Here is a 24,592-nt window from a genome sequence, read left to right on the forward strand (position 1 = left end):
AGAGGCCGTGTCCCCACCAGCAACCCCCACGGGGGCCACAGTGGTGAGCTGCAGGGTTGAGGCAACAGGAGGCAGCTGGCTCTGCCAGATGCCATCTCCCCAGGAGGGGTCCCCAAGCAGCCTGTGGACTCCAAGAAAAAGAAGAGATACAAAAGGATCTTCCAGATTCTGAAAAACCTGGATGTCTTTATCTCCCGGCAGGACGCCTGGAGGGTGGGCTTCAGTTTCTGGGGTTTATATAAACCCCTGCAGTCATTCTCAGCAGCAGCCCTCAACCTGGCACCTGTCAGGAGCCCAGGTCAACCAGAGCAGGGGAAACGCTCGCTGCCTTTGCTACTTCTGCCTCTGGAGCTGGTCCCTTGCAGCTGCTGTTCCAGCAGAACTCTCTCTCCACTGGGCCCCGGCTGGCCTAGCATCTAGCATATTCTGTCTCCAACTGCAGATCATGCAGAGGTAGCGAGCCTCTCCTGCAAGATGCTACGTTTTCTAAGGGCAGCAGCAAGGCCTTCTTGCCCCACCGCACACAGTAGGCGCTCAGGGGGTAGTTGCTGCTGAATGAATGAATGTATGTCCCGCCAGCCAGGCTTCATTCTGTGATTTCCTGGCCCTTGTCTCCAGGTAAGTGAATGGGAGCCTTCTGCTGATGTGACCCGGGATTCTAGAAACAGACAGTGTCTGAGCCAAGAGTGCACCCTCCCATTTGACTCCCGCACGAATCTGGGGCGGCAGGACCGCTGCTGTAGTCGTTCTTAGAGCACTGCTTCCTGGTCATGAGCCCTACCTGGGAGGAACAGGTGTGTGAAAAAACCATGCACGAGGGGGCCCAGGACATGGGTGTTTGCACTGACTGCTCTTCCCTTCAGCCCCGCCGTGAGCCAGGACAACCCGCCAGGGACTGACCATGTGCACGGCCGTGGAGGATGGCCAGACCAGGCAGGTGCCCTGCTGGTCTCACGTCAAGCTGCACGGGCTCCAGCCGCGCACCCCTTCCAGGTGTCATGGGCTGTCGCTGTTGGTTTTTTTCCCGGATGTGATTATTTTTCACTGCAGTATGTTCAAGGAAAGGAAGCCAGCGCAAGCTGTAACCCCATGTTAAGTGAGCTCATCGTACGTAAGGGACCGCCTTTTATTTGACAGGCTGCCGGAACCCACTAGCGTCATGCATTTTTCAGGCAAAATGCCTCTAGAAATCAGCTGGACTATTTCCTATGCGTGATGACTATCCCTCAAGACTCAGTGAACTCTTTCCTATTCTAGGTCTTTTCTGAAGGCCTCAGCAGAGGAATCAGCTGTTCCTCCTGTTACCATCTGTTCACGGAATGCTCTTAGAGAGTCTAAAGGTGTCCTGAGGCTGCGAATTATAAAAGATAGAGATTTAACCCACTTTTTCGACAAGCATTTGACACAAGAGGAGTTTTGGGCGTTTCACAGATAAAACGGTATCCATAGAGTGCTCTGCGGTCCCCCACCAACCCCAGCACTGAATCACAGACTTCTGAGCGGAGGCCCCAGGACCGTCCATCCACGACGCTGCGCAGAGCCTCATCACCTGCTCTGCATCCGGGCCTCTTACCCCTCCGCCCAGGCCAGTGGAGGGGTGAAGCACAGCCCCCACGGGACTGCGCCATGAACTCGGGCTCAGCATGAAGGAGGGACTCCGATTCCTGCATGCAAGCAGGGTAGATGTGACCAGTTGTCCAGCTGCCCTGACGGAGCACCATTCTGCCTCATCCCTCCAGCCCTCCACCTGCAGCCAGGCTGGTGGGCAGCACTTTGGCTGAAAGGTTGGGTGGGCATTCTCAGATCTCAGAAGCTGGGTGGCCAAGAACTGTGGTGTTTGCTCATGTTCTGTATTAGCGTTCTCCAGAGAAACAGAACCAGTAGGATCTTTGTAAGCATAGAAAGAGATTTTTCATAAAGAATTGGCTCACACAATTATGGAGACTGACAAGCCCCAAGGTCTACAGTCAGCAAGCTGGAGAACCATGGGAGCTGATGATATAGTTCCCTTGCCAGGAGGCTGAAGACCCAGGAAGAGCTGATGTTTCAGTTTGAGTCCAAAGGCAGGGAAAAAAAAAAAACAAAAAACAAAAAACAAAACAAAAAAACAATGTTCCAATCTGAAGGCAGGCAGGCAGGCAGGAGGGTTTCCTTCTTATTCTAGGGAGTTTTTGTTTCAGTCAGGTCTTCAACTGATTGGATGAGGCCCACCCATCCTACAAAGGGCGATCTACTTTATTTAGTCAGTCAATTTAAATGTTAATCTCATTCAAAAATACCCTCGCAGCAACAGTCAGAATGATGTCTGACCAAACGTGGCAGTTTACATATCTGGTCAAGTTTACACATAAAATTAACTATCGTGGGTACACATTTTTCTTATTCTGCACAATTAATGGAGGATAAGAAGAGAGAACTGGAGAGATGCCAATTTTGGCCACACTTCATTTCCATTTTGTCATGGGGACTCTTCCAGAAGACAGGCTAAAGACACCATAGACTAGTTGGCAAAGCAGTTGTGCCCCTTTAGCACCCTCCGCCCCGCTTCCCAAAGTACAAAAGGCTTCACTGACCCACTCAGCTGTGAGCCACTTGAGAGCGGGGCCTTTATCCTGGTCATACAGGATATGACTCTAGTGTCGACCACATCGACACAGAAGTCCTCCAGTATGGATTTAATGAATAAATGAATGAGTTAACAAAGAATGATTGAATGGCCCCTGCCATCTTGAAATCCATTCAGTGACTTTAAACTGTAATTCTTTAAATTTTTCTTTTAATGTTTATTTTTTGAGAGAGAGAGAGAGAAAGAGAGACAGAGCACGGGCAGGGAAGGGGCAGAGAGAGAGGGAGACACAGAATCCGAAGCAGGCTCCAGGCTCCGAGCTGTCAGCACAGAGCCCGACGCGGGTCCAACTCATGGACCGTGAGATCATGACCTGAGCCGAAGTCGGACGCATACCTGACTGAGCCACCCAGGTGCCCCTAAACTGTCATTCTTTAAAAAGAATTACACAGAGCCAAAGATTAAGCTGCACACACGCTGCACCCGACAGAAGTTAGCCAGCATCCAAAGGATAGGCCTGTCTACAGTGGGTCTCTGGGCTTCAGAAAGAAAATTCCCCATGTCCATAAACCCGGTCACATTCACCCCTCTGAGGAGGTGCTTATCTATCATCTACCCTCTGAGGTGCCATTTTGATTCTGCCAAACCCTGGAGGGCACCGCACCCCCAAGTGCCTCGTTTCCTTCCCGCTGGGCATGCAAGGGGCTTGCCCGCCAGGCCTCACTGCCCAGAGAGGCAGGAGCCAGCCCAAGGCTCCAACAGCCCTGACAAGTCTGTCAGTCCTTGCACCTCTTTCTTTTTCAGGCTAAAAACAAGAACTGACCCTTTTCCGGGTCACATGTTTGTTGTTGAAGTTTTCCTGTGGGAAAACGAGAGTCAAAGTCACGAATCCTGAGTACCCTCCCTGTGAAAACGGAGAACATAGGGCTGTGCCTTTGTGCGACAGCTGTGCTCCCGCGTCCTGTCTCCGGACACGGCCTGACGGCTGACGCTGTGGAAAAGCTCCAGGGTGCCCAGGGTTTCTGTGGACAGCTAAACCGCATTTGGTTTCTTCCTTTTTTAAAGAAGTTGCCTCTTTCTGGCACTTCCACCCTCTTCCTTCATCCCTATAAAAACAAATCTATTTTTGGAAGATACATAGGCTGGGCCAGATTCTCACGCTGAAGGGGAGGGCAGAGGGGAGAGCCTACAGCGAGGAGGGAAGAAAGAGAAGTGGGGAGACTGAGGAATGGGGACATTGCTCTCCCTTGATCTCTGTCCGGCACCTGGAGTAAAGCTCCAAGTGTTGAGGACAATCTATGGCCCCAGTGAAGGTGTCATGGTACCCACGACCATTCTGCTACATTCGGTGCTCAAGGTTGATCCAGTGGGTTACTTGGAAGGAAAGGTTCCTACTTATGGCCACAAACTCAACATCAGAGATCTATCCCCTGGGGAAGGTGGCTGATCCCTGGGAGGTATTGGCCGGGCCGGGGAAGGGGCATCTATTACCTTTGTGATTTTCCCCAGCCCAGCTCCAATTGAAGGTTCTGAAATGGACTCTCACTGCACAGAGGGGGCCCAGGCCCCAGGGTGGGCTTGCATTAACCCAGGGGATTAAGTACAGCCGGAGCCAGCTCTGACCTGTGGGTCAGCACAGCGGGTCAGCACGGCCAGCCACCCCTGGCATGAAGTCAGACCCTGGTGGCAGCCCCATCATGGCACAGGTTGCCTGCGAACAGGTCCACGGCACCAGTGATGCCCCAGCGCCCAGGAGGGACAGGCCGGCCACTGACACTGGAATGCTCTGTCCATGGCGCCGTGGTGCTGACTGGCACCGTGCTCAGCCGTGCCGCTCCCTCATCCACGTGCCTGCCACCACGCAGGTGTGGCGACCTCACCACCCCCTGGCCCCCTGTGTGTGCTCCTGTGTTGCTCCCAAGGTGAAACGTGCAGAACACAATCGTGTTTCCCTTATTTCCCAGCCACGGACGTGCAGCTTTCAACCTCCACAGCAGCCCTGATGTGCCTGGTTCATGGCCATTGGCCTTGTCTTTATTCTTTTCTTCTTCAAACATTCTTGCTGCCCAAGCCTGTTCCTTGAGGTTCTCACTTCCATTCACCCACAGAGAAATGTCTCGGCACCCCACTTTGAAATCCTAGCCCTGGGGAGTCTGCAGTACAGAAGGTATAAAATGAGAAAGAAAACCGGGCCCAGCCCAACCCCTGTGGATATGACCCCCGTTCCTCCCCCAGGAGAAAGGCGCTATGTCCCCTCGCCAGTGGGAGACCCCTCACTACCTCCCAGGGAGGCCTACGAGTGCTGGGGACACCCGAGTGGGGTGACAGTCACCACTGCGGGCATCCTGGGCCCCCACCGGCCCCACCCCCACACTCACCTGATAGGCAGCTTGTCTCATGAACTGCTTGGCGGGCTGTTTCCAAATGGCGGGCACTGTGATGACCCATCTGACGTCAGAGTTCTCAAACTCCGATCCCGCTTGGTCACTCAGCTCCTAAAACCAAGGGAAATGCAGCAGGTCAAGTGGACACAGCTGGTCCTCCTACAGCTTCACCGAGAATTCCAAGCTTCCTGGCCATGAACTCTTGGGGTAACTACTAGGCCACCTCCTGAACTTTCCAGTGTCAGGACGCAAGGGTCTGTTTCCTGAATATTCCACAAGCAGGGAGCTCAGCTCCTTTCACTCACTGAACGTGACTGCAGGCAGGAGGTGGGGAAATCAGAAGCCTTTGGCCACTTCTGAATCATGTGACAGGGAAAGTGACAGTCTCCCAGGCCTCAGTTTCTTTATCTGCACAATGGGGATAATAATCCCTAGCTTATACTAGTGTTGGAAGGGGTGATAGTTTTCTGAGAGCTCCATTTCCTGGGAACTTACTCTGTGGCAACCTTGTTAAGCACTTTGCATAACTCATCTCCATTAATCCAAGAATCCCATTAGGAAGGGATTATAACTGTGCCTTTTCTACAGATGGGAACCTTAGGCTTAGAGATGTCCAGAACCTTTTGATGACCACACAGCTAGGAAATGGCAGAACCAAAATCTGGACCCAGACCCAGGTATATCCTGACTCTTAAAGGCCAAGGTCTTAACTAAATTGTTACATGTAGTCTCGGGTCTAGAACAGGGCCTGGCCCACTTGTCGAAGGAGTGGTCACTGTCCTCTACCTTATCACAAGGCCAGCACATCAGGGGAGTTCTCCTTGCAGGACAGGAAGGATATGAACATGACCTAAGCAAGAACCAGGCTGCCCTTAACTTCTGGTCAAGGTTAAACCACACCAGCAGAAACCACGTGGATAAATGGGATGGGCAGAAGCATCAGAGGTTTGCACCAAGACCCTGCAGACAAAATACGTCTCTAGAATACTTCTCAGACTGAGTATTCTCATCTGTAAAATGGGGACAATAAAACTAACATACAGTGTTTCTGGCAAGAACAAGTGAGAACACACGAGGAACATCTCGCCCGGAGAAGACCTCTGATAAAGGTAGTTCCTTCCTATCCCTTGGCTCCTGTTGCCACAGTCACCAGACAAATCTGAAATCAAACCTAAACACACACTACTGCCCTCCTACATCAGAGTCGGTTCTGGGGACGTGTTTCAGAAGAGTAATAGGCTGGCCATTTGTTTTTTCTGATGGGTGTCTCATTTCCTCTACTCTTTCAGTAGTTATCTGGGGACCGACCCACCCTCTCACCAAACTAACTTCCTGTTGGATGGTCAGTTCCTTTTATTTTTTTCCTTTTAAAAAAAGTGTTTTCATTTTTAATTGTGACAAGAACACATAATATAAAATCTACCCTCTGAGCCTTTTGTAAGCATACAGGTCAGCAGTGTTAAGTAGGTTTAGTAAACTCTTTCTTAAAACATGTTTTTAGAAACATCTCTGCATTACGCTCGTGTGAAACAGCAGGGTTGTTTGTTTGTTTCATTGTGTTTTATTTCCTTGCAGGTCTGCCTTGGGCTTTAGAGGCACATGAGTGATGATGGGTTAGAAAGGGTTCTAAGTATGCTGCCGATCACCATCCAGTCTGTTTTAGAGTTTTCTGGGTTTTTTTGTTTGTTTGTTTTAAGGCTTCAGGCCCAGTAAAGAGTCCAATCCGCGAAGCCCGGTGTGGGGCTTGAACTCATGACCCTGAGATCAGGACCTGAGCCGAGCAAGAGTCAGACGCTTAACTGACTGAGCCACCCAGGCGCCCCTATTTTAAACTCTTCAAACAGGAAAAGGCTCAAAACATGAATGATGGGCTTTCCTGGCCGGAGGGAAGGTTGTTTAGACAAGCTGTTTGTTCACCAGTGGATGGAGTACAGCTTGGAAGCGAAAGGGCCCTGCCGTTAATTAAACTCCTCATTATGTCAGGACTTTCACTTGCTTTCCTCCATGAAAGATGAGCCTGCTTCATGCACGTGATTCCTCAGATATGCTGCTTTAGTAGATATTCTCCTGTGCTTATCCTGGGCCAGCAAGCAACAACCCCTCCTCTGACTCCATCTGTCCTTTAAATACCAGCCAGCCCTCTCGTGAAGGGCCCGGTCCTTATAAATCTCCTCAAAAAGCTGTTCTTCATGGAATTTCTTGACAGCATGTGCCCCGCTGGGAGAAGGTGCTAGCAGGTTCCAGCTGAGCTGACATATTCGAAACCACACACCCCCTCCTGCACCCCTGCTTGATCTCTGCCCCCTCCACCTCTTCCCTCCCCTTCTGAGACAGGCTGTTCACCCTTTTCCCTTTAACCGACTTGAAACACAATTCAATGTCAAGGACTTTCTCAAGTCCTAAATTTTCCCCGAGTCCCCTGGTTCCTCCTTCTAACCCAAGGGCCCCAGGAGCACTCGGCCTCCCTCTGCTCCTTCACCTTTCTCGGGGTGTCCACATCCGCTACAGGCAGACAGTCCTTCACTTGGCTGTCTGGGCTCCCAGGCGCTGCGCCCATCCCCCTGGGATCTCGGCTGTTCAGGCTGACACAGGTCCACCTCTCCGGGCCCTCCTGGTCTGCTTTGCTGTCCCCAGGAATGATGGTGCTCTCCCCTTACTACCTCCTCCCTCTTACTCCTTCTTCTGTCCTCTCCCCTCTCCCCTTCTGGTGGAAGAATTATTTCCCAGGATCCACTTCTTCCCTCGCCGCCCCCCGTCTTTCTTCTTGGTCTTCACGCTCCCTAAATGACCTGCCACTCTGTCTCAGAGTCTCAGAGCCTTCAGACACACCTGCTTTAGGATCGGAGTCAGCTGCCTCCACATGGCTTTCCTCTGCCCTGCAGGCCCTGGGATGCTGTGGTCTCCCTCCTTCTAATGCTATCTCTGTGGCCATGACATTCCCCTATTAGAAATCCTTTGACGGCTCTCCATTACCCAAGAAGTTCCTTAGCTTGGCATTCGAGGCTCTGCACAGCCTCGACCCGAGCTCATTGTTCCCATTCTATTCTACAGCTGTGCCCTTCTCCCGCTCAAAACTGCTTGCTTTCTACAGCTGTTGGCTGTGTTCTCCTTCCCCTGTGCTGTTCTTGAAACACCCACCCTTCCAGCTGCTGCCAGTGACAGGCCCCCAATGCCCCTCGTCCAGGGAGCCTTTCCTGATGCTACACTTTGGGCAGAATCTCTGCCTTCACCAAACACCCAGTTAGTTACCCCCTCACAACACTGACCCATTGACTACATGCTCCTTCACACTGTGTTTATTTTGACACTCCTTCGGGTCTGGCACACAGGAAGGAAGGAAGGAAGGAAGGAAGGAAGGAAGGAAGGAAGGAAGGAAGGAAGGAAGGAAGGAAGGGAGGGAGGGAGGGAGGGAGGGAGGGAGGGAGAAAGAGAAGGAAAGAAAGGAAGAAAGAAAGAAAAATGAAGAAGGTACTTGAATGAATGAAAGCAGTATCACGTTCTCACATCTTTGTTTCCCTTGAGCCCTATTTCTAGAACTCTATTTCTAGAATTCACTAAATTTCTACTAGTGATCACATAATACCAAAGGCTTCTAAAGTTCCCAATTCTTTGTGGATAAAGCTCAGTACACACATCTGATTTACACCCACTCATCACCATGCCCATGGGAGGACACTGAGTGGACAGCTGTATTCCACTTAGAAATTAGCCATTCTCCCACATCCAGGACCATCACTGCACAAACCTTTGCAACAGTCATCCCAGGGGTTCACTCATATACCAGCAGCTTCCGTGGGGTCTGGGAGGGACAGCAGCAACCATTTGCCAATAGTTTACTGTGCCCAGCCCGGAGGAAGGTTTAACATCGACCCACGAGGTACACAACCTGCCCCACTCTTCAGGTTAGGGAGGTGGGTGTTGGAGAAATTAAGCACATTGCCCGAGATCACACAGCTGCTACGTGTGTCTTCTGCCCGTCTTTCTGTTTTTTGTTTATCTGTTTGTTTACAGAGATATAATTCACATACCATAAAATTCTCCTTTATAAAAAACAGTTTATTTATTTCGAGGGGGGTAGTGGGAGGGGCAGAGACAGAGGGAGAGACAGAATCCCAAGCAGGCTCGGTGCTATCAGTATGGAGCCTGATGCGCAACTAGAACTCATGAACCGTGAGGTCATGATCTGAGCCAAAATCAAGAGTTGGACGCTTAACCAACCGAGCCACCCAGGTGCTCCCTAAAATTCTCCTTAGAGTGTACATTTCAGTGGGTTTTAGCATATTCACAAGGTTGTGCAACCATCACACTATCTGAGTCCATCACCCCACAGAGAAACTCCGTTCCTATTAGCTGTCACTCCTCCCCCCTCCCCCCTCCCCCAGCCCCTGGCAACCTCGAATCTGCTTCCTGTCTCTGTGGACTTGCCTCCTCTGGCCATTGCATACAAATGGAATCCTCCAGTATCGTCTGGCTTCTCCTCCTTAGCAGAACGTGTTCAGGGTTCACCCATGTTGTCCCGGGCATCAATGCTCTATTCGTTTTCATGGCTGAATAATATCCCATTGTAGGGACAAACCCCACTTCGTAACCTGCTCGCTGATGGACGTTCGCGCTGTTTTGCTTTTCTGTTATTACAGAGAGCGCCGCTTATAAACACATGCGAGTTTTTGTGTGAATACATGTTTTCATTTTTCTTAGGTGTCTGCCGAGGAGTAGAATCGCTGGGTCATGGGGTAGCTCTGTGTTTAACCTTGAGAATCTGCCAGACTTTTCCACGGCAGCTGTGCCATTTTCCATCCCGGCCAGCAGTGTACGAGGGTTCATCCTGCTTTCTGAATGCCAGTCCTACCTGTCCTCCCTCAGGGCGTTACCGCGCCCCTCCCCCCCAGCTGGCAGGTGCACCTCGCCCACCACAGGACCCTGGCACATGCCCTACCTTCAGCGCCTGCTCCTTGAAGTACTGTAGGGCGTAAGCGAAGATTTCAAGGGCTTTGACTTTCTTGCCGTTTGCTGCCATTAAGTCTGTATCCATGGTGAGGTCCTGGTGGGGGAGAGGAAGGAATAGTAAGGCCAGGGAGGAGAAACACACCTTGTAGCTTCGGGAACTGCTACCTGGGGATCTGGGGAGCCCGGTGAGCCATATTTCTGTTTCTTGATATTTGGTAGACCAGGATAGTGTGTCCCCCAAAATGAGACTGGCAGCATTGTCCCCTTACTCTGTCGGGGGCCCTTGCTGTCCCCTTCAGCCCCTCCCTCCACTTCTCCCTATTTTCCTCCCTCCCTCTGGTTCTCTCTCTCCTGGATCCTCACAGAGCAGAGGTCTCGGCACAGTGACAGAGCCCAGGAAGGGGGAGAAGTCAGCAGGCACCACTGCTGATGCCATTTCCATACTATTTCCACACTTGGACACACATGGTCACCCTCAGGAGCCCCCCTGGCGGAGGCCTAAATAATCACACCAACTAGCTGACGTGCACGATGCTTAAACAGACATGAAGCTTTCATTTCCCAATGAGCTGCCAACCAAGTCTCCAAAATAGAAGAGCTCCTATTTTAAGGCTTGTGCTTAATCCTCTTGGGAGCACAGCATCACTGCCTCCCTTCCTCTGCCAGAAGCTAAAGCAGTCTGGTCCTTGGGTAGAGGATGCTCTGGGAGACACTGGCTGGACTGGGGTCATAAAAAAAAAAACGACAGGAAAAGTGCTCACAGGGTGGAGATGGGCAGAGAACGGGAGCACACATCAGGAGGACGCTCCCAAGTCAGCCCGAAACCAACAGGCTCATTACTGCCAGGGTGAAAAATCAGTGGGGCCTCCGGATCGATCCCGGCTGGATAACTAGGCTTTGCCTTTAGAGCATGAAGGGGCACGAGGCTACTAAACCGGCCTCGTGGAGCCTGTCAGCCGTCCTGAGCCATGGACGCAAACTCACTCCTCCCACCCAGCCACCTCCCACCCCTGGTGCTCAGCAGAGACGCTCCAGATTTGGGGAGGCGACTCCCAGGCTCAGAGAGATGGCCGAGCACCTGGAAGCCATAGGCTCAGAACTGAAAACATTCAAAACTGAAAAAATTCCCGTGCTTTCCACCTGCACAAGATTGCTATTCAGCACTGAATCCCATCAGGTGAACCGGGAAGGATGTATTTCTAGCAGAAGTCTCTCTGCTTCACAGAGATAGAACCACACCAAGCAGCACGCAGCCTTGGAGACCGGGTGCTGGCAGCTGGGTTTCCATTAACATTTGTCTTGTCATCTGCAAGCACTTAAGAGCCCACAAGGAAAGCAATAATGGGAGCTAGCAATTAACTAGAACTTACTAAGTACCAGGCTGGCTCTAAGAGCTTTGTGTATTTTGATTCCGTTAATCCTTACAACATCCCCATGAAGAAGGCACTGTCAGTGTCTCTATTTTACAGGAGGCGCAGAGAGGTTAAGTAACTCGGATTAAGTATCTTGAAGGTGGCAGAGGCAGGATTTAAATCGAGGCCGTCTGGTCCCGGGGTCTTAAACACCATTGCCATCCTGAATCTCTAAGTACCAAGAATTAAGGAAAATTTATGGGATAAAGTGCTCAAACTGAGAAGAGCCTATCCTGTGGCCCAAATGTCTCCATGAAGCTTGGGAGACGGGCCTAACTGATGGAGTTCTAAGCTTCTAGAACTGGCACACTGGGAACAGAACTGCTTTAGGAGTTGAGCCTCTAACAATCGGGCACTTGATTTCCTGAGCTGCCTGCTTCCCCACACAGAGAGGAATGGGCCAGTTGTTATTTTTTTTTTTAATTGATTGATTGAGAGAGAGAGAGAGAGATTGAGAGGGAGACCATCCCGGGCAGGTACCACACTCAGCTCAGAGCCCGACATGGGGCCTGATCTCACAAACCGTGAGATCATGACCTGAGCCAGAATCAAGAGTCAGACGTTTAACTGACTGAGCCACCCAGGTGCCCTGCCAGTTGTTACTTCTAAACTAGCTAGTTAATAGCTACTGTCCTAGGTCCCCCAAGTGCCCCGAGCCCCCAAGTCCCTCCTTCAGAATTCCCGATCTCCCAACGACCCAGCAACCGAAGGGGGATCTCCTGGCGTGGCATGTCCCCCACCCCTATGCCTCCAGCCAGCGTCCACTCTGGTCAGTTTCCAAGGCAAACAAGTTGTTAAATATTCTGAATATCTCTCTGCCCACGTGTGTGTAAAAGGAAGCGCTGTCTACTCCACAAAAGTGTTGAGTGCGCCAGGTCATCTCTAAGATCAAGGTAAAGGGATGTTAATTTCTGCTTGGGAGAAACCTAAGGGTTTCCTGAGTTAGAAAGACCTCCCCCACCCAGGCTGGAGGAACCCTGTCTCTCCAATGCGGAGGACCCGGGGCCAGGGAGAGTATAGCTTACCCCAGTGGTATGCAACTTCATCTTGAACTTCTCCAGGTACAGCCACTGCTTGGCCTCATTGGGATCCAGGTCATGGTAAAAGTCCCTGGCGGCATATCCAAAGCTGTGGAATTTCCTCTCGGGAGTCAACAAGATGGTGGTCGGGGTCTTCTGGTTGGACACCCCAGGGTCGCCTCCTTCCCATCGCCTGACGCCAAGGAAAGGCAGAGGTTATGGGACCTTCTTTCATAAGCCCAGTTCGGACAGCAGTGATTCGAGCACCTACACGTGCATGATTCTTATAGATGTGGGTGCTCATAATAGCTGCTACAGATGCTCTCTGGTTCAGCTGGCTGAGCAGTGATCACTGATACGACTTCGCTTAGAAAGCAATACGAAAGGGGCAAGCACCAGGTTGTTGCTGAATAATAAGGTCTGCTTTGACCTTCCACTCAGTGTTTACTGAGGATCTACTCTGTGCAGGTGCCAGTGACAAGGAGACGAAACATCTCTCTGCCTTCCAACAACTCACAACCTAGTAGGTTATGTCTTTTGGGGGGAGATAAGGGGTCTGTGTTTTTTAATTTGCAAGCACCCCAAGCAAATGTATAGCTGGTTTGTGTCCTCTCTAAAACAAGTAGGGTATAAACAAATTGCATAAATACCAGGCTTATCGCATGGAAACAAGGGGCCCAGGGAAATGCCCTGGGGGTCCGAGAAGGCAGAGGTGCCAGGTGGTGGGGCAGGGGAAGAATGCAGGGCTCAGGAGAGACTCAAAGGACTGACAGGGAGCTAGATCTTGAAGGACGGAAGGGCACTGCAGGCTGCTCAGAGGTGGGTGAACACAGGACATTTACCGGGATGCAAGCGACCGTGTGGGGTAGAGAAGGAGTGTGTAAATGGGAAGTGTGAGAAACGAGATTGGGAAGGTGTTTGGAAGCAGGTGGAAGAGACCCCTGGGGAGGGAGAGACTTAACCAGTGAGTAACAGGGAGCCACTAAAGGTTTTAGGGCAGGGGTATGGCAGAATCCGAGTTGGGATTGAACAGAGCAAACTGAACCAGACAGGAAGCTAGGAGGCTGGGGAGGCTCAGGCCTGTTCTGGGAGCAGAGACAATGGGGCTCCAACCAGAGTTCACAGGAGAGACCCAGGAGGAAACAGACTTGGGTGCCTCCATACCAGGGTGACAGCCACCGTGACAAGGTGGCAGGAGAGCCCTGAGGGGAGCAGTGAGGCCGCAAGTCTGTGTGCTGAAGAGGTGCCAGAAGAGGCGAGAGGCGAGGACAGACAGACAGGCAGAGGCTGTGGGATTACATCCTGGAACTGATGGGAGGGTAAGGGAGTGGGGAAGGGGGTCAGTGGAGCCCCAGAGAAGCTTCCTTCCTTCCCTCAGATAGAAAGAAGGAGAATACGAAGAAGAGTAGAGAAAGCAGGTGACTCGAAGCTTCTCCCTCCTGCTCTGGGGCCACGGCAGAGAAGCCACGGCTGCCACGGTGGCCAGGAGGCTCTCTTCTGGACCAGGTCCCGGCTCTGCAGCTGGCTCCCATCCTGCCACTAGCCACATGACCACTACGAGGAGCATCTGGTGGTCACACAGAATGGGAGGGGAAGCACGCCTCTCCCCCCTCCCCCCCCCACCCCCCGCCTGCCGGGAAGGTGGCAGAGCACCTGGCTGAGCTCACACCTGCTCCTGACACAGCACCGTGAAGCTTTGGTGGCACCATCAGTCCAGGTGGAGAGTCGACCTAGATTTGCCATGCAGATGGGCCTGGAACCGTCCCCGGCAGGTGCCCCAGTCAAGCTCCCTTAAGATGCAGGCTTCTACCCAGGGAGACGTCCCCGTGGTGACCCCACTGAGACACAGGGATGATCATCACCCAGGTGGACACTGGGCACCTGAGCCAGGGTGACACTCCAAATACAACCTCTCAACGAATGGACTTCCCATTACCGTTAACACTGCCATTTTCAGTAGGCAAGGAACCTCCTGAGTTTTTCCCCCTCCAATTTTTATTCCTCCCTTCCTATTAACATACACAAAATTAAGCTTTCTCAGTCATAATTTTGTCAGTCTGTATCATGGTTATGTTAACCTGTTCTGATTGAAGTAAAATTCAGGTAGAACCTCTCTCCAAAATCTTCTCTATAAGAACTGAGATAATGTCTCTAGAGAACCTGAACGCTGCAGCTACTGGGTGAGAATTCCTCCCAAGCAATTGCAATGTGTTTCCTGCTCTTCTTGGTTTTTTTTTTTTTTTTTCCTTTCCAATTTTCATGACAAAGCTATCCCTTTGAAGCAACATTTCTTAAAACAACTATGTAGAAGCTAATAAACACTGGTTCTAGCTTTTGCTAGCATGCTCTTGTCTCTTCGGGGTTTCCCTCTCTGGGGATGACAGAGCAGACCCACGGCAGGTGTCTGGCTAACCAGAGGCAGAATCTTGCTGACGACTGGACACAGAGGGCTATGCTGTCATCAGGCTTCTCTACTAGAACTGGCTTTTCATTATTTCCTGATGACAGGACACCCCCGGGTCTCTGCAGCCTCTAAGGATATCTAAACCAAGATTGGGGCGGGGGTCACTTTTGCTTCATGACTTATGTTTTAAGCAGCACGCTATAAAAACGCATAAGCTCTTACTCCAGGAGCGATACCGAAATTCCACAATTACCAGATAAAGGAGTTGTTGCAAAGCCAATCACAATGCATCTTGAGAGCCATCCTTGGGTTTGGAAAATCAGAGTGATCGACTCCTGGCTCCCAAAGCTTTGAGGGGCCACAGACTCTGCAGGAGGGCCATGCGCCAGACCGGAGGAGCCGGTGTGGATGCCGGGATCGACCAGAGTCCTCGCAGACAATTGGTCACGCGTGCAGATGGGGTGGATGAGAGGGCGTGCCAGGCTGCCATGTGCCTGGTGGGGCGGGGGTGGAGGGAGGGGCGTCCTGAGCACAGAGTGTGTCCCAAGAGACCCTGGGCAACTTCAGGGTCACCCTTCAGGTCCACGTGGCTGAAATCCACCCCTCTGTTTTATCTTAGGCATGGTGCTTTCTGCTTCTGGTCACCGTCATGTAAGAACTAGCACCTTGCCTCCTTACATTTCAGTCCGTGCTAAGCCCTTGACGGGAAATCTCATTTCATTTGTGCACACTCTGTGAGGCAGACAGTCAGTATCCCCATTTCACAGATGAGGAAATTGAGGGTTAGAAGGCCCAGCGCTTGTGTAAGCTCACACAGTATGTGGCCGAGCTGATGCCTGGACCTCCTCCATCACAGATACCCTGAGCCAGCCCCTCTTGCCCGAGCTGCATGCTGGAATAACCTGGGCCAGATTTCAAACGCGCTGTCCAGGCCCTTCCTCAGACCAACTGAGTCAGAATTAAGTCAACGCTCTTACACACCAGGAACCTGGAGCCCAGAGATAAGAGTGGTTTACCCAAAGGGGCACAGGGGTTTTGGGCTGAGCTGGGCCACAATCCAGGACCTGCCTCCTAAGTGCCACTCACCTGCTCCTTAAACTAACTCCCTTCCCCTCCCCCAGGTCCGCCCCCAAGTGTCCACAGGTGCACTGACCGGTGCCTGCACTTGGCCCTCCCCACCCATACCACAGCACTCACCTCATCACGTGGATACATTCTGGCTCCTTGGTGAAGCTGTAGGCATAGCCACTGGATGTGGTTCCAAAGTCAACGGCCACCACCACGAGAAAGGTCTGCTGCTCTGAGACATTCGGGTCAGCGTCATTCTGCAGATACACCAAGTTAAGGTGTGGGGGTGGGGAGTGGCGGTGGCCCAGCCTGGCTTTCAGGAGGATACGCCGGGGTTGGGGGGGTGGGGAGGGGTCGTGCCCAGCTGTGCCCCCCACTACAGACAGAATTCTGGCTCAAGTGTGCCGCACGGTGAGCCCTATGGAGAAGGCAGGCCAGCCTCAGCCCCCCACCCGGGTAGTTCAGGGAGGAATGGAGCTGTCCCTGAGTGGAGGGCCAAGCTGACAGGGTGAAGTCACTCGCCTAGAGCTTGTCCCCACCCCCTTTATCGACTGCTTATGACCATGACAAATTATGGAAGTTTCGCCATCCAGTCCGGAAGCCCAGGGGTTCCTTGACTGACACAATCTTCCCCTCACTGCCCTCCCCGAGTTCCTGTGCAGACCTCCAGACGCTGCCCGCCCAGAATATTCTCTGCCAGCTGTGGCCTGGGCACACCCAGGCGAGCACTCCATCTGCTCAGGTGTGTTGTGAGTGGGAATAAGGCTTTGCATGCCAGGGCCCCTCGCCATGTGATCCTGGCAAGTCCTGTCCCCTCGGGGACCAGAGACGTTCCTCAACATTAAGCAAGCGGGTCAGGCCACTCTAGCTTTCCAAACCATTTTTTTTTTTTTTTTGAGCATGTAGACTTTTTTATATGTCCACAGAGCTCCACATTAGAAACCAATACATTTGGGGTTTGAAGTGTATTGTTTAGAGAAGGGGATGAGATCCCCACCCCTCTGCCCCTCTGGCCTCTCCCCACTGACCCCCATCCCCACACACCCCAAGGTGACCCTGAGCTCTTACAGGAGCCCTCAGGGTGCAGAGTTTGCAAACCTGCCATACGACGGCCCAGCCATAGGTGGCCAGCTTCCCGGGTCCCCCAGGACCGAGGGAGTTCCAGGACGCTGAATAAGGTAAAACGCAGATGGTTCCAGGAAAATCAGGACAGGCTGGTACCCAGGAAGCCACCCCTCCCCTGGTACTTTTCTCTGGTCGGCTACGTGTGGGCCCCTTGAAGAGCTGCCTCACAATATCCATCTTTTCAGTGAGGGGTCAGGTGGGAGCAAATGCCCAGTCTCCAGCCCCCTCGCTGTTCAGGTCTTCTCTCTGGGGCCGGCTGTGCGAGAAGCAAGCCCAGCCACACGCGTGTGGACACGGCAGTGAACTGTAGTAACTGCATTTCACTGGAGCACCGGCCAGATGCGGCTGCTCCCTTCCAGAAGGACGCCTCACCACCTCTGGGCCCTCGATCTTTAAAGGGTTGCTCCCGCCCTGCCTGCTACCTACCCAGGCCAAGAGCTCCAGAAGCACCAGTCATACTAAGCCTTTCCAGGCCCAGGGTGGGGAAGGGGCTGGGTGGGCTCCCGAGGCTGGTACCAGGACAATATAATCTCCACCCATGAATGTGAGGGGCTGCCCAGCAGCCTGTCTCGTGAGGACACATCCAGAAAGCAAAGATAATCAGCACATATCCCCACACATACATACGCATTTCTTACCACAATATGGGAAGGGGACAATGGCGTTATTCCCGTGTCCCCCAGACTCCGGGCCGGAGATGAATATGCAGACGTGGGGGCTGTTTCTGAAAGGAAAGACAAATGTACTTAGAAGTGGCACGGGCTGACCCAGGGGGCAGAAGCGAGCTGCCTGGCTTTGCTGCTGCAGATGCTACTGCCCCCAGAAAGCCAGCGAACGTCGTAGGCAAGGCTGAACCCGGCCATGAACGTAGAGTGTCTGTTCTGGCACCCCCTCGTATGCGGTATTTAAAACTTGGCCAGATGAAACGTTCTTCTTCTCCCAGTGGCCACCAGGCCTCTCACTGCATGCCACCCCCAACCCCCACTTAGCAGAGATGCTGCCCAATCCCCACGTGGCCTCAGCTCCAGGCTTGCGCCCTCTGAAGAGCTGGTTCTTAAGCCAGGCACCATGACAGGCCAAACCTGCAGCCACCTGTGCAAACTTCTGTGTACCATGTTTTTTGAAAGAGTATCCACAACCCTCAGGTTCCCTATCCAACCCCACAGACCAACAAGCCCCCTTATAGGAACATAGGACAGGACTGCAGCTTCTGGAAGGAACTTCCTTGCTTGGTGGACACGTCCCCTCCTCCCTCCCTCCAGCATGAGGCCGCATCACCACATGGGGAACTCATCTCTCTTCGGGGATACTGAAGGTCTTTGACATTCAATAAGAAAAACCACAGGGGCACCCGGGTGGCTCAGTCGGTTAAGCAGCCGACTTCGGCTCAGGTCATGATCCCACGGTTCATGAGTTTGAGCCCCGCGTGGGGCTCTGTGCTGACAGCTCGGAGCCTGGAGCCTGTTTCAGCTTCTGTGTCTCCCTCTCTCTCTACCCCTCGCCTGCTCACGCTCTGTCTCTCTCTGTCTCTCAAAAATGAATAAACATTAACAAATTAAAAAAGAAAAAAGAGGGGCGCCTGGGTGGCTCAGTCGGTTGAGCGTCCGACTTCGGCTCAGGTCACGATCTCGCAGTCCGTGAGTTCGAGCCCCGCGTCGGGCTCTGGGCTGACGGCTCAGAGCCTGGAGCCTGCTTCCGATTCTGTGTCTCCCTCTCTCTCTGCCCCTCCCCCGTTCATGTTCTGTCTCTCTCTGTCTCAAAAATAAATAAACGTTAAAAAAAAAAAAAAAAAAAAAAAAAGAAAAAAGAAAAACCACAGCAGAATGACAGGTGGATCAGCATACCTAGACCCTGCACGTGGGGCCCCATAAGGTCAAACCAGAGAAGAGCCCAGAGCAAAGCAGACGAACATCATTTTGTTGATTGCCCTGCTCCTCTCGCAATTATTCCGGTGCTGACGTTTGTCCTGACACCTTGCGAGAGCCCAGTGGCTCTCCCCCAGGAATGAGCACCCAGGGAGAAGTCACACTGTCCCCGCTGGAAGCCCCACACTGCTCTCCCTGCCCACCACCGAGGACCCACAGGGCCAGCAGCGGAGCAGGGACGGTAGGCTCCCACCCTGGTGACAACGGCCGACCCTGAGCGCCTTCCAATGCCAGGTGTTATCTGGGGTGCTCTGCGAATACTCCCCATCTAGCAGCACACAGCCTGATACCCGGCAGGAAAAAAAAATGGGTACTTGGCTAAAACAATACTTGTGGTCAAGGAAACCCAGAGGGTGTGAGGTGTCTGACAGAGCCTAGATGCTTCTACGGGAGGACAGGCGTGGTTCCATCTGCTTCTGCTGCCAAATCACTTGGGTTAATCCCACACACTCACTGATTTTTGTTTTTTTTCCCGCTTGGTGAGAGCTCAAATAGCATCACTACAGCAGGTGCCAAACGGGCTGAGGGAATGAAACGAATCAGGCAAGAGTGAATGTGAGGCTTCAGATCTGCACAGCCACCTCCGCTCGCTGCAGGCATACGGTCCCCCTCCTCCTGAGGAGCCTCCAATTTCAACCCCTGGGAGACACGTGCAGAAGCCAGTAAGGACAGAGGCCGAAAGAGCTGGTGGGCGAAAGGGCTTCACCAGCCATCCCTCCAAAGAAGACAAATGGTCAAGAAGCGCGTGAAACGACGTTTCGCATCACCGGTTCGTGGAGACACGCGAATGCAAACCACCATGCGCTAACGGCTTCACGCCCACCAAGATGGCTGCTATAAAAAAAAGAAAAAGAAAAGAAAGGAATAACAAATGCTGGCAAGAAACTGGGGCCCTTGTAGCTACCTGGGAGTGCAAAATGGTACAGCTGCTCCGGAAAACAGTGTAGCGGATCCTCAGAAAGTCAAATATAGGAATTACCGTATGACACGGCAATCCTACTCCTAGGTGCCTACCCCAAAGATCTGAAAACAGGGATTCAAGCTGGCATGTGCATGTTCACTGTGATGTTATTCACAGTCGCCAGGAAGTGGAAACAAGCCAAGTACCCATGAACAGATGAGTCAACAAAATGTGACACGGCCATGCCATGAAATATTATGCAGCTGTAAAAAGGAATGAAATTCTTGTACACGTTGTAACATGGATGGACCAAGAAAACACTACGCCGGGTAAAATACGCTGGACGCAAGAGGACAAATATTGTGTAATTCTACTTGTATGAAATATCTAGAGCAGGCAAGTTCATAGAGACAAACAGTAGATCAGAAGTTACCAGGGGTTGGGGGTGGGGGGGAGGAAAGAATGGGGAGCGCAGAGTTTCTGTTTTGACTGATGAGCAAGGTTTGAAAATAGTGGCGATGGAGGTTGCACAACACTGTGGATGCAATTAATTCCCTTGATGGTACGCTTAAAAAATGTTGAAATGGCAAATTTTATGTTATATATACTTTATCACAATAAACATGTTCTCATTAAAAAAAAAAAAAACACGCAACTTGCTCATCTTAGAAAGCAATTTCGGATTCCTGTTAGCACCCATGGGTTGGTGCTCTTGAAAAGAGAAGGGAGACATAAGCCAGGCTCCTGGCCCAGCCAGCGAAAGTCCACCTGCTTTGCTAATCTCCCGGCCAAGGGCAGCCCCTTCCATAAAACAGGGGGGAATCCTGCCTCTGCGCCAGGGAGCCCAGCCAGATGGGCCTTTCCGCCTGTCGGCGAGAAGTCTGCCCTGCCCACGGCCCCTTGGGCAGCCTACAGAGATGCCATCCAGCACTGGGAGCCACCTTCTCTCCACCTGCTACCTGCAAAGCCCGCGGCCATGTGTCCACATTTGCACAGAAGGTCTTAGAAGATACCAAATGTCTAATTGCCCAGTAAATCTGGTGTTGGCAATTAGCAAACAAGCTATTATCTACAGACAAACCATCCACCCCGCTGTCTGCTTGGTTCTAATTATCCCATCACTCAGCTCTTCCCAGCGCCTGTCCCACTGACTTGCAAAAGAGCATGTGTTGGGCCACACGTTGAACACATGCCTTGGGCCCCCAGAGGACTCCAGGATACGTGAGGACAAGACACAAGGATTTTTTTTTGGTTCTCCCTGTCCCTCCCCCACCCAGTTCCTTGCAGGTTACTCAGCCGGGCCTCAGGGCAATTGAATTTCATGGACTTTCTCCATCAGAAATGAAATCGCAGCTGTACCATGTGATGATGTAAACCTGATTTGCATAGAAGGCATGGAGAAGTAACATTTTTATAGATGCATCCATATCATGCAAGCCCACATCTATAGCTTTGCACAACCTAAACCAAAGATTATTCACCAGTTAAGGTGTACCAATCCAGCACAGGAGTACGCAAAGCCTGCAGTGACATTACTGTCTTATTTTTTAGGATGTCCAAGTGGTGCTCAAAAATTCGTGGGGGAAAAGAATATGGAAAAGCCTACTGCAGGTCCTGAGGGGTATGGGGAGTTTCCAGCGTGTTAATGATCTTAACCAAGCTGGACAGCTCTTGTTCAATGGGTAAGTAATTAGGAATAAACAGAATGGGGTCAATGGAATATTATTTATTTTTTTTTAATTTTTTTATTACATTTCTTGATCTTTGAGAGGCAGAGAAAGACAGAGCACGAGTGGGAGAGGGGCAGAGAGGGGGGAGGACACAGAATCTGAAGCAGGCTCCAGGCTCCGAGCTGTCAGGACAGAACCAGACGCGGGGCTTGAACTCGCGAGCCGTGAGATCGTGACCTGAGCCGAAGTCGGATGCACAACCGACTGAGCCACCCAGGTGCCCCAATGGAATATTATTGATCTATGGGTATGTGACAGATCTGAGATAAAAGTTGATATATGGAATATCTATATGCACAAGGCACCTGCTGAGCGTCCTGGCTACTGCTTATACATAGGCCATAATCCACAGCAGGAAACGCCAACCATCACTAATTATGGACCTGTCTGTGCTTCTCCATAAAGCCACAACAATAACACCTGCCCCGTGAATATGCCCACCTACATAATAGTCCAGCACGGTACACACAGAAGGCCTTGAGCCCATTGGGAACAGAAAAGCAAGGCAGAGCTAAATGGAGATTTTCAGAGTGCAGCCTTGGGGGACAGAAAGGCAGCTGATGGAAACAGAATTGACACCCATCTGTGGAGGCAGGGAGAAGAAACTGGCAAACCAGAGATTAAAGAAGACTACTCCACCAGGAAGTGTCATCAAGGGCAGAGCTGAGGGACCTGAGACATTAAAGACACACTCCACCGTTGCAGCTACATTAAATAGACACTCGCAGTATCTTCTATTCCAAGCACTAAGTCACCCTGAAATGCGGTAACACAGAGGGATTTGATGACTTCACATCACAGAATCAGCGAAACACTGAATACTGCAAGAATGCAGACAATCAGCCACAGACCTATGGTAAGCTGAGGGCGAAGAGACCCTGAAGCTTTCCAGAAGAGCAAGAGACATTGCCGGGTTTCCTTTGCTATTAGTTTCAAACAATTTAATGTCACTTCTGTCTTGTGTATTTGCTATGCAATTTTTTTTTTTAGTTTGTGTGAATACAAAAATAAGTTGATAAGGGTGTTTCTAGGTTCACTCAACCTGGGACTCATCTCCCAACACATTCTTCAACCAAGTCACTTTTAAGATAATGTTTATGGCAAAGAGGTATAGATAAAGAAATGAAAATATCTTTGCAGCAAAGTAGAGGCTATAAATAAGTAAAAGTATGGCTCAACCCACAAGTCTCCTGCCACAGGATTTTCCTAGAACCCCAAACCAGACAGTGGAAGAGAAACTAATCGAATTTACTAGGTTAATACTAATCACTTGCCTTAAGGGTGTGAGAATTAAGTCACAGATTTCATCGGGGTTCCTCCTATAAAATGCCAGACATGTAAAATTCAGACACGTTTTTATTTGCTCCTGGCTCTAATGGCTTTAATCAAAGCAGATGTTCTTAAAATAAAAAATAGTCTGGATAAGAAAATGTCAAAGCCAGCCATAATTCATGAACTTGCTTGTCGTTTTTCCCTGCTGGAGACATTAGTCAGCAAATGGCCGTGAGCAGAATTGTAGACTTTCTGAGATACATAAAATCAATGCTGCTCCATAAATACAACATTAAAAAAAAAAAAAAAGACAGAACCCTAGGGCTGACTTTATTCTATAAGGCTGTAGGCTCATATGTGAAATGACAGGTGGCCTCAACAATGGTGACTCCCCAGCTTTTCCAAATAGACCTTCTTTCTAGTTTTCAGATTCGTATATCTATCAAATGAATGTCAGTTTCAAGAGGATTTTTAAGGTCTAGTCCTTACAATTTATAAAATGCAATAAATATTTTCATTTCTTTCCCCTCCTAGCTGTGAGATAACAGGTATTTGCTGACAATTGCCTAAAACCAGGCTATTTGTAAAAAGCTCTCCCTTTCTCTCTCTCCTTATATGCCTTCCCCGCACTGTCATCTTTGAAAATTGATCAGCTCAAGGTCATGGGTAGGTGACGGAAAAAAATCTTTTAAGAAGGAAAATAAAAAAAAATTTATTACCCTATAACAGGCTCCATGGCTAGCTGAACTAATGCATTATTACTGTAAGCTGAACTTCCATTTCAGTAAATAATTTATGGGGTTTCTTTTTTAATCACCATGGTTGATGTCCAGAGTAAATGGAAATTTTATTGGCATGAACTGGGAGACCCTCCTGGCTACAAAGAACACTGAGTGTAAAATAGCTGCTCTCCAAACACTAAATAATAATTATGGAAATGAGTATTTACAGTGGCAGAAACCACAACACCGGGCACAGCCGAGAGAAGCAGGCTACACCAGGCCCATCCTGACACTGGGCACATCCTCCAATTATCTACCCCTTGGGATGGTTTAGGAGATGAGGTGCCCCAATGAGAGAGAACTGGAGGAACTGGATTTCCCCAGAGGCAGTGAGCCCCCCAAGTCCCTGCGACCCCAGACCATGAGCAGGATGGTTCACATGCACATATGCATCTAGGTCACCACCGGGGGAGGTGAGGAAATGGTTCCTAGACCAACAGGTCTTCCTATTAACTTTCATGAACTATATCCAGCAACCTCACAGCCCTGACCCCTGGAACCTGACATTTGGAGGGGCTCCATCAGATCACCCCCTACATGGTATTAAAATATTTCTGCTCACCTGGCTTCAGTTCCACAGACCTTGGGCTCATCTGAGCAGGGCCATGTTTCAATTCATCTCTGATTCTGCAGTTCTTTACATGTCACAGGCACTCAATATGTTGAGTAGGTGGATAGATGGATGGGTAGATGGGTGGATGGGTGGATGGATGGATGGATGGATGGATGGATGGAGAAATGGGTGGGTGGATGGCTAGATAGATGAACAGTTGGGTGGACGGATGGATATATGGAGGTATAAAAGGATGGGTAGTTAGATGGATAGATGGCTGGGTGGATGGAAGGGTATGTTTATACCCGTGGATGGATGTTTATATGTATGCCCATAAGTGGACTCAGTTACTATCCACAGATTTGGAGGGATACAGAGGTCTTTTCCAACTGAGGCATTGACCCCCCCTCCCCAAGTCATAATATTAATAATACATGTGTTGAGTTACTTCCAACAATGTGGAATCAGCTCTCAAAGCACCTGGACCTGCCTCTCTCCTCAGAC

At 50.9% G+C, this 24,592-nt stretch overlaps 1 protein-coding gene across 1 annotated transcript in view; it reads right to left on the minus strand.

Moving 5' to 3' along the window:
- Positions 1–24,592, minus strand: part of HSPA12A (heat shock protein family A (Hsp70) member 12A) — a 67,117-nt gene that overhangs the window by 15,964 nt on the left and 26,561 nt on the right. Inside the window, exons 2-6 of the mRNA XM_042907805.1 lie at positions 17,564–17,649; positions 15,930–16,057; positions 12,335–12,521; positions 9,887–9,991; positions 4,945–5,061 (exon numbers count right to left, since the gene is read on the minus strand). Coding sequence (XP_042763739.1) covers positions 4,945–5,061; positions 9,887–9,991; positions 12,335–12,521; positions 15,930–16,057; positions 17,564–17,649 — 623 coding nt within the window. The remainder of the gene's footprint in view (positions 1–4,944; positions 5,062–9,886; positions 9,992–12,334; positions 12,522–15,929; positions 16,058–17,563; positions 17,650–24,592) is intronic.

The sequence above is a fragment of the Panthera leo genome, chromosome D2 (assembly GCF_018350215.1).
Source record: "Panthera leo isolate Ple1 chromosome D2, P.leo_Ple1_pat1.1, whole genome shotgun sequence".
Taxonomy (NCBI): domain Eukaryota; kingdom Metazoa; phylum Chordata; class Mammalia; order Carnivora; family Felidae; genus Panthera; species Panthera leo.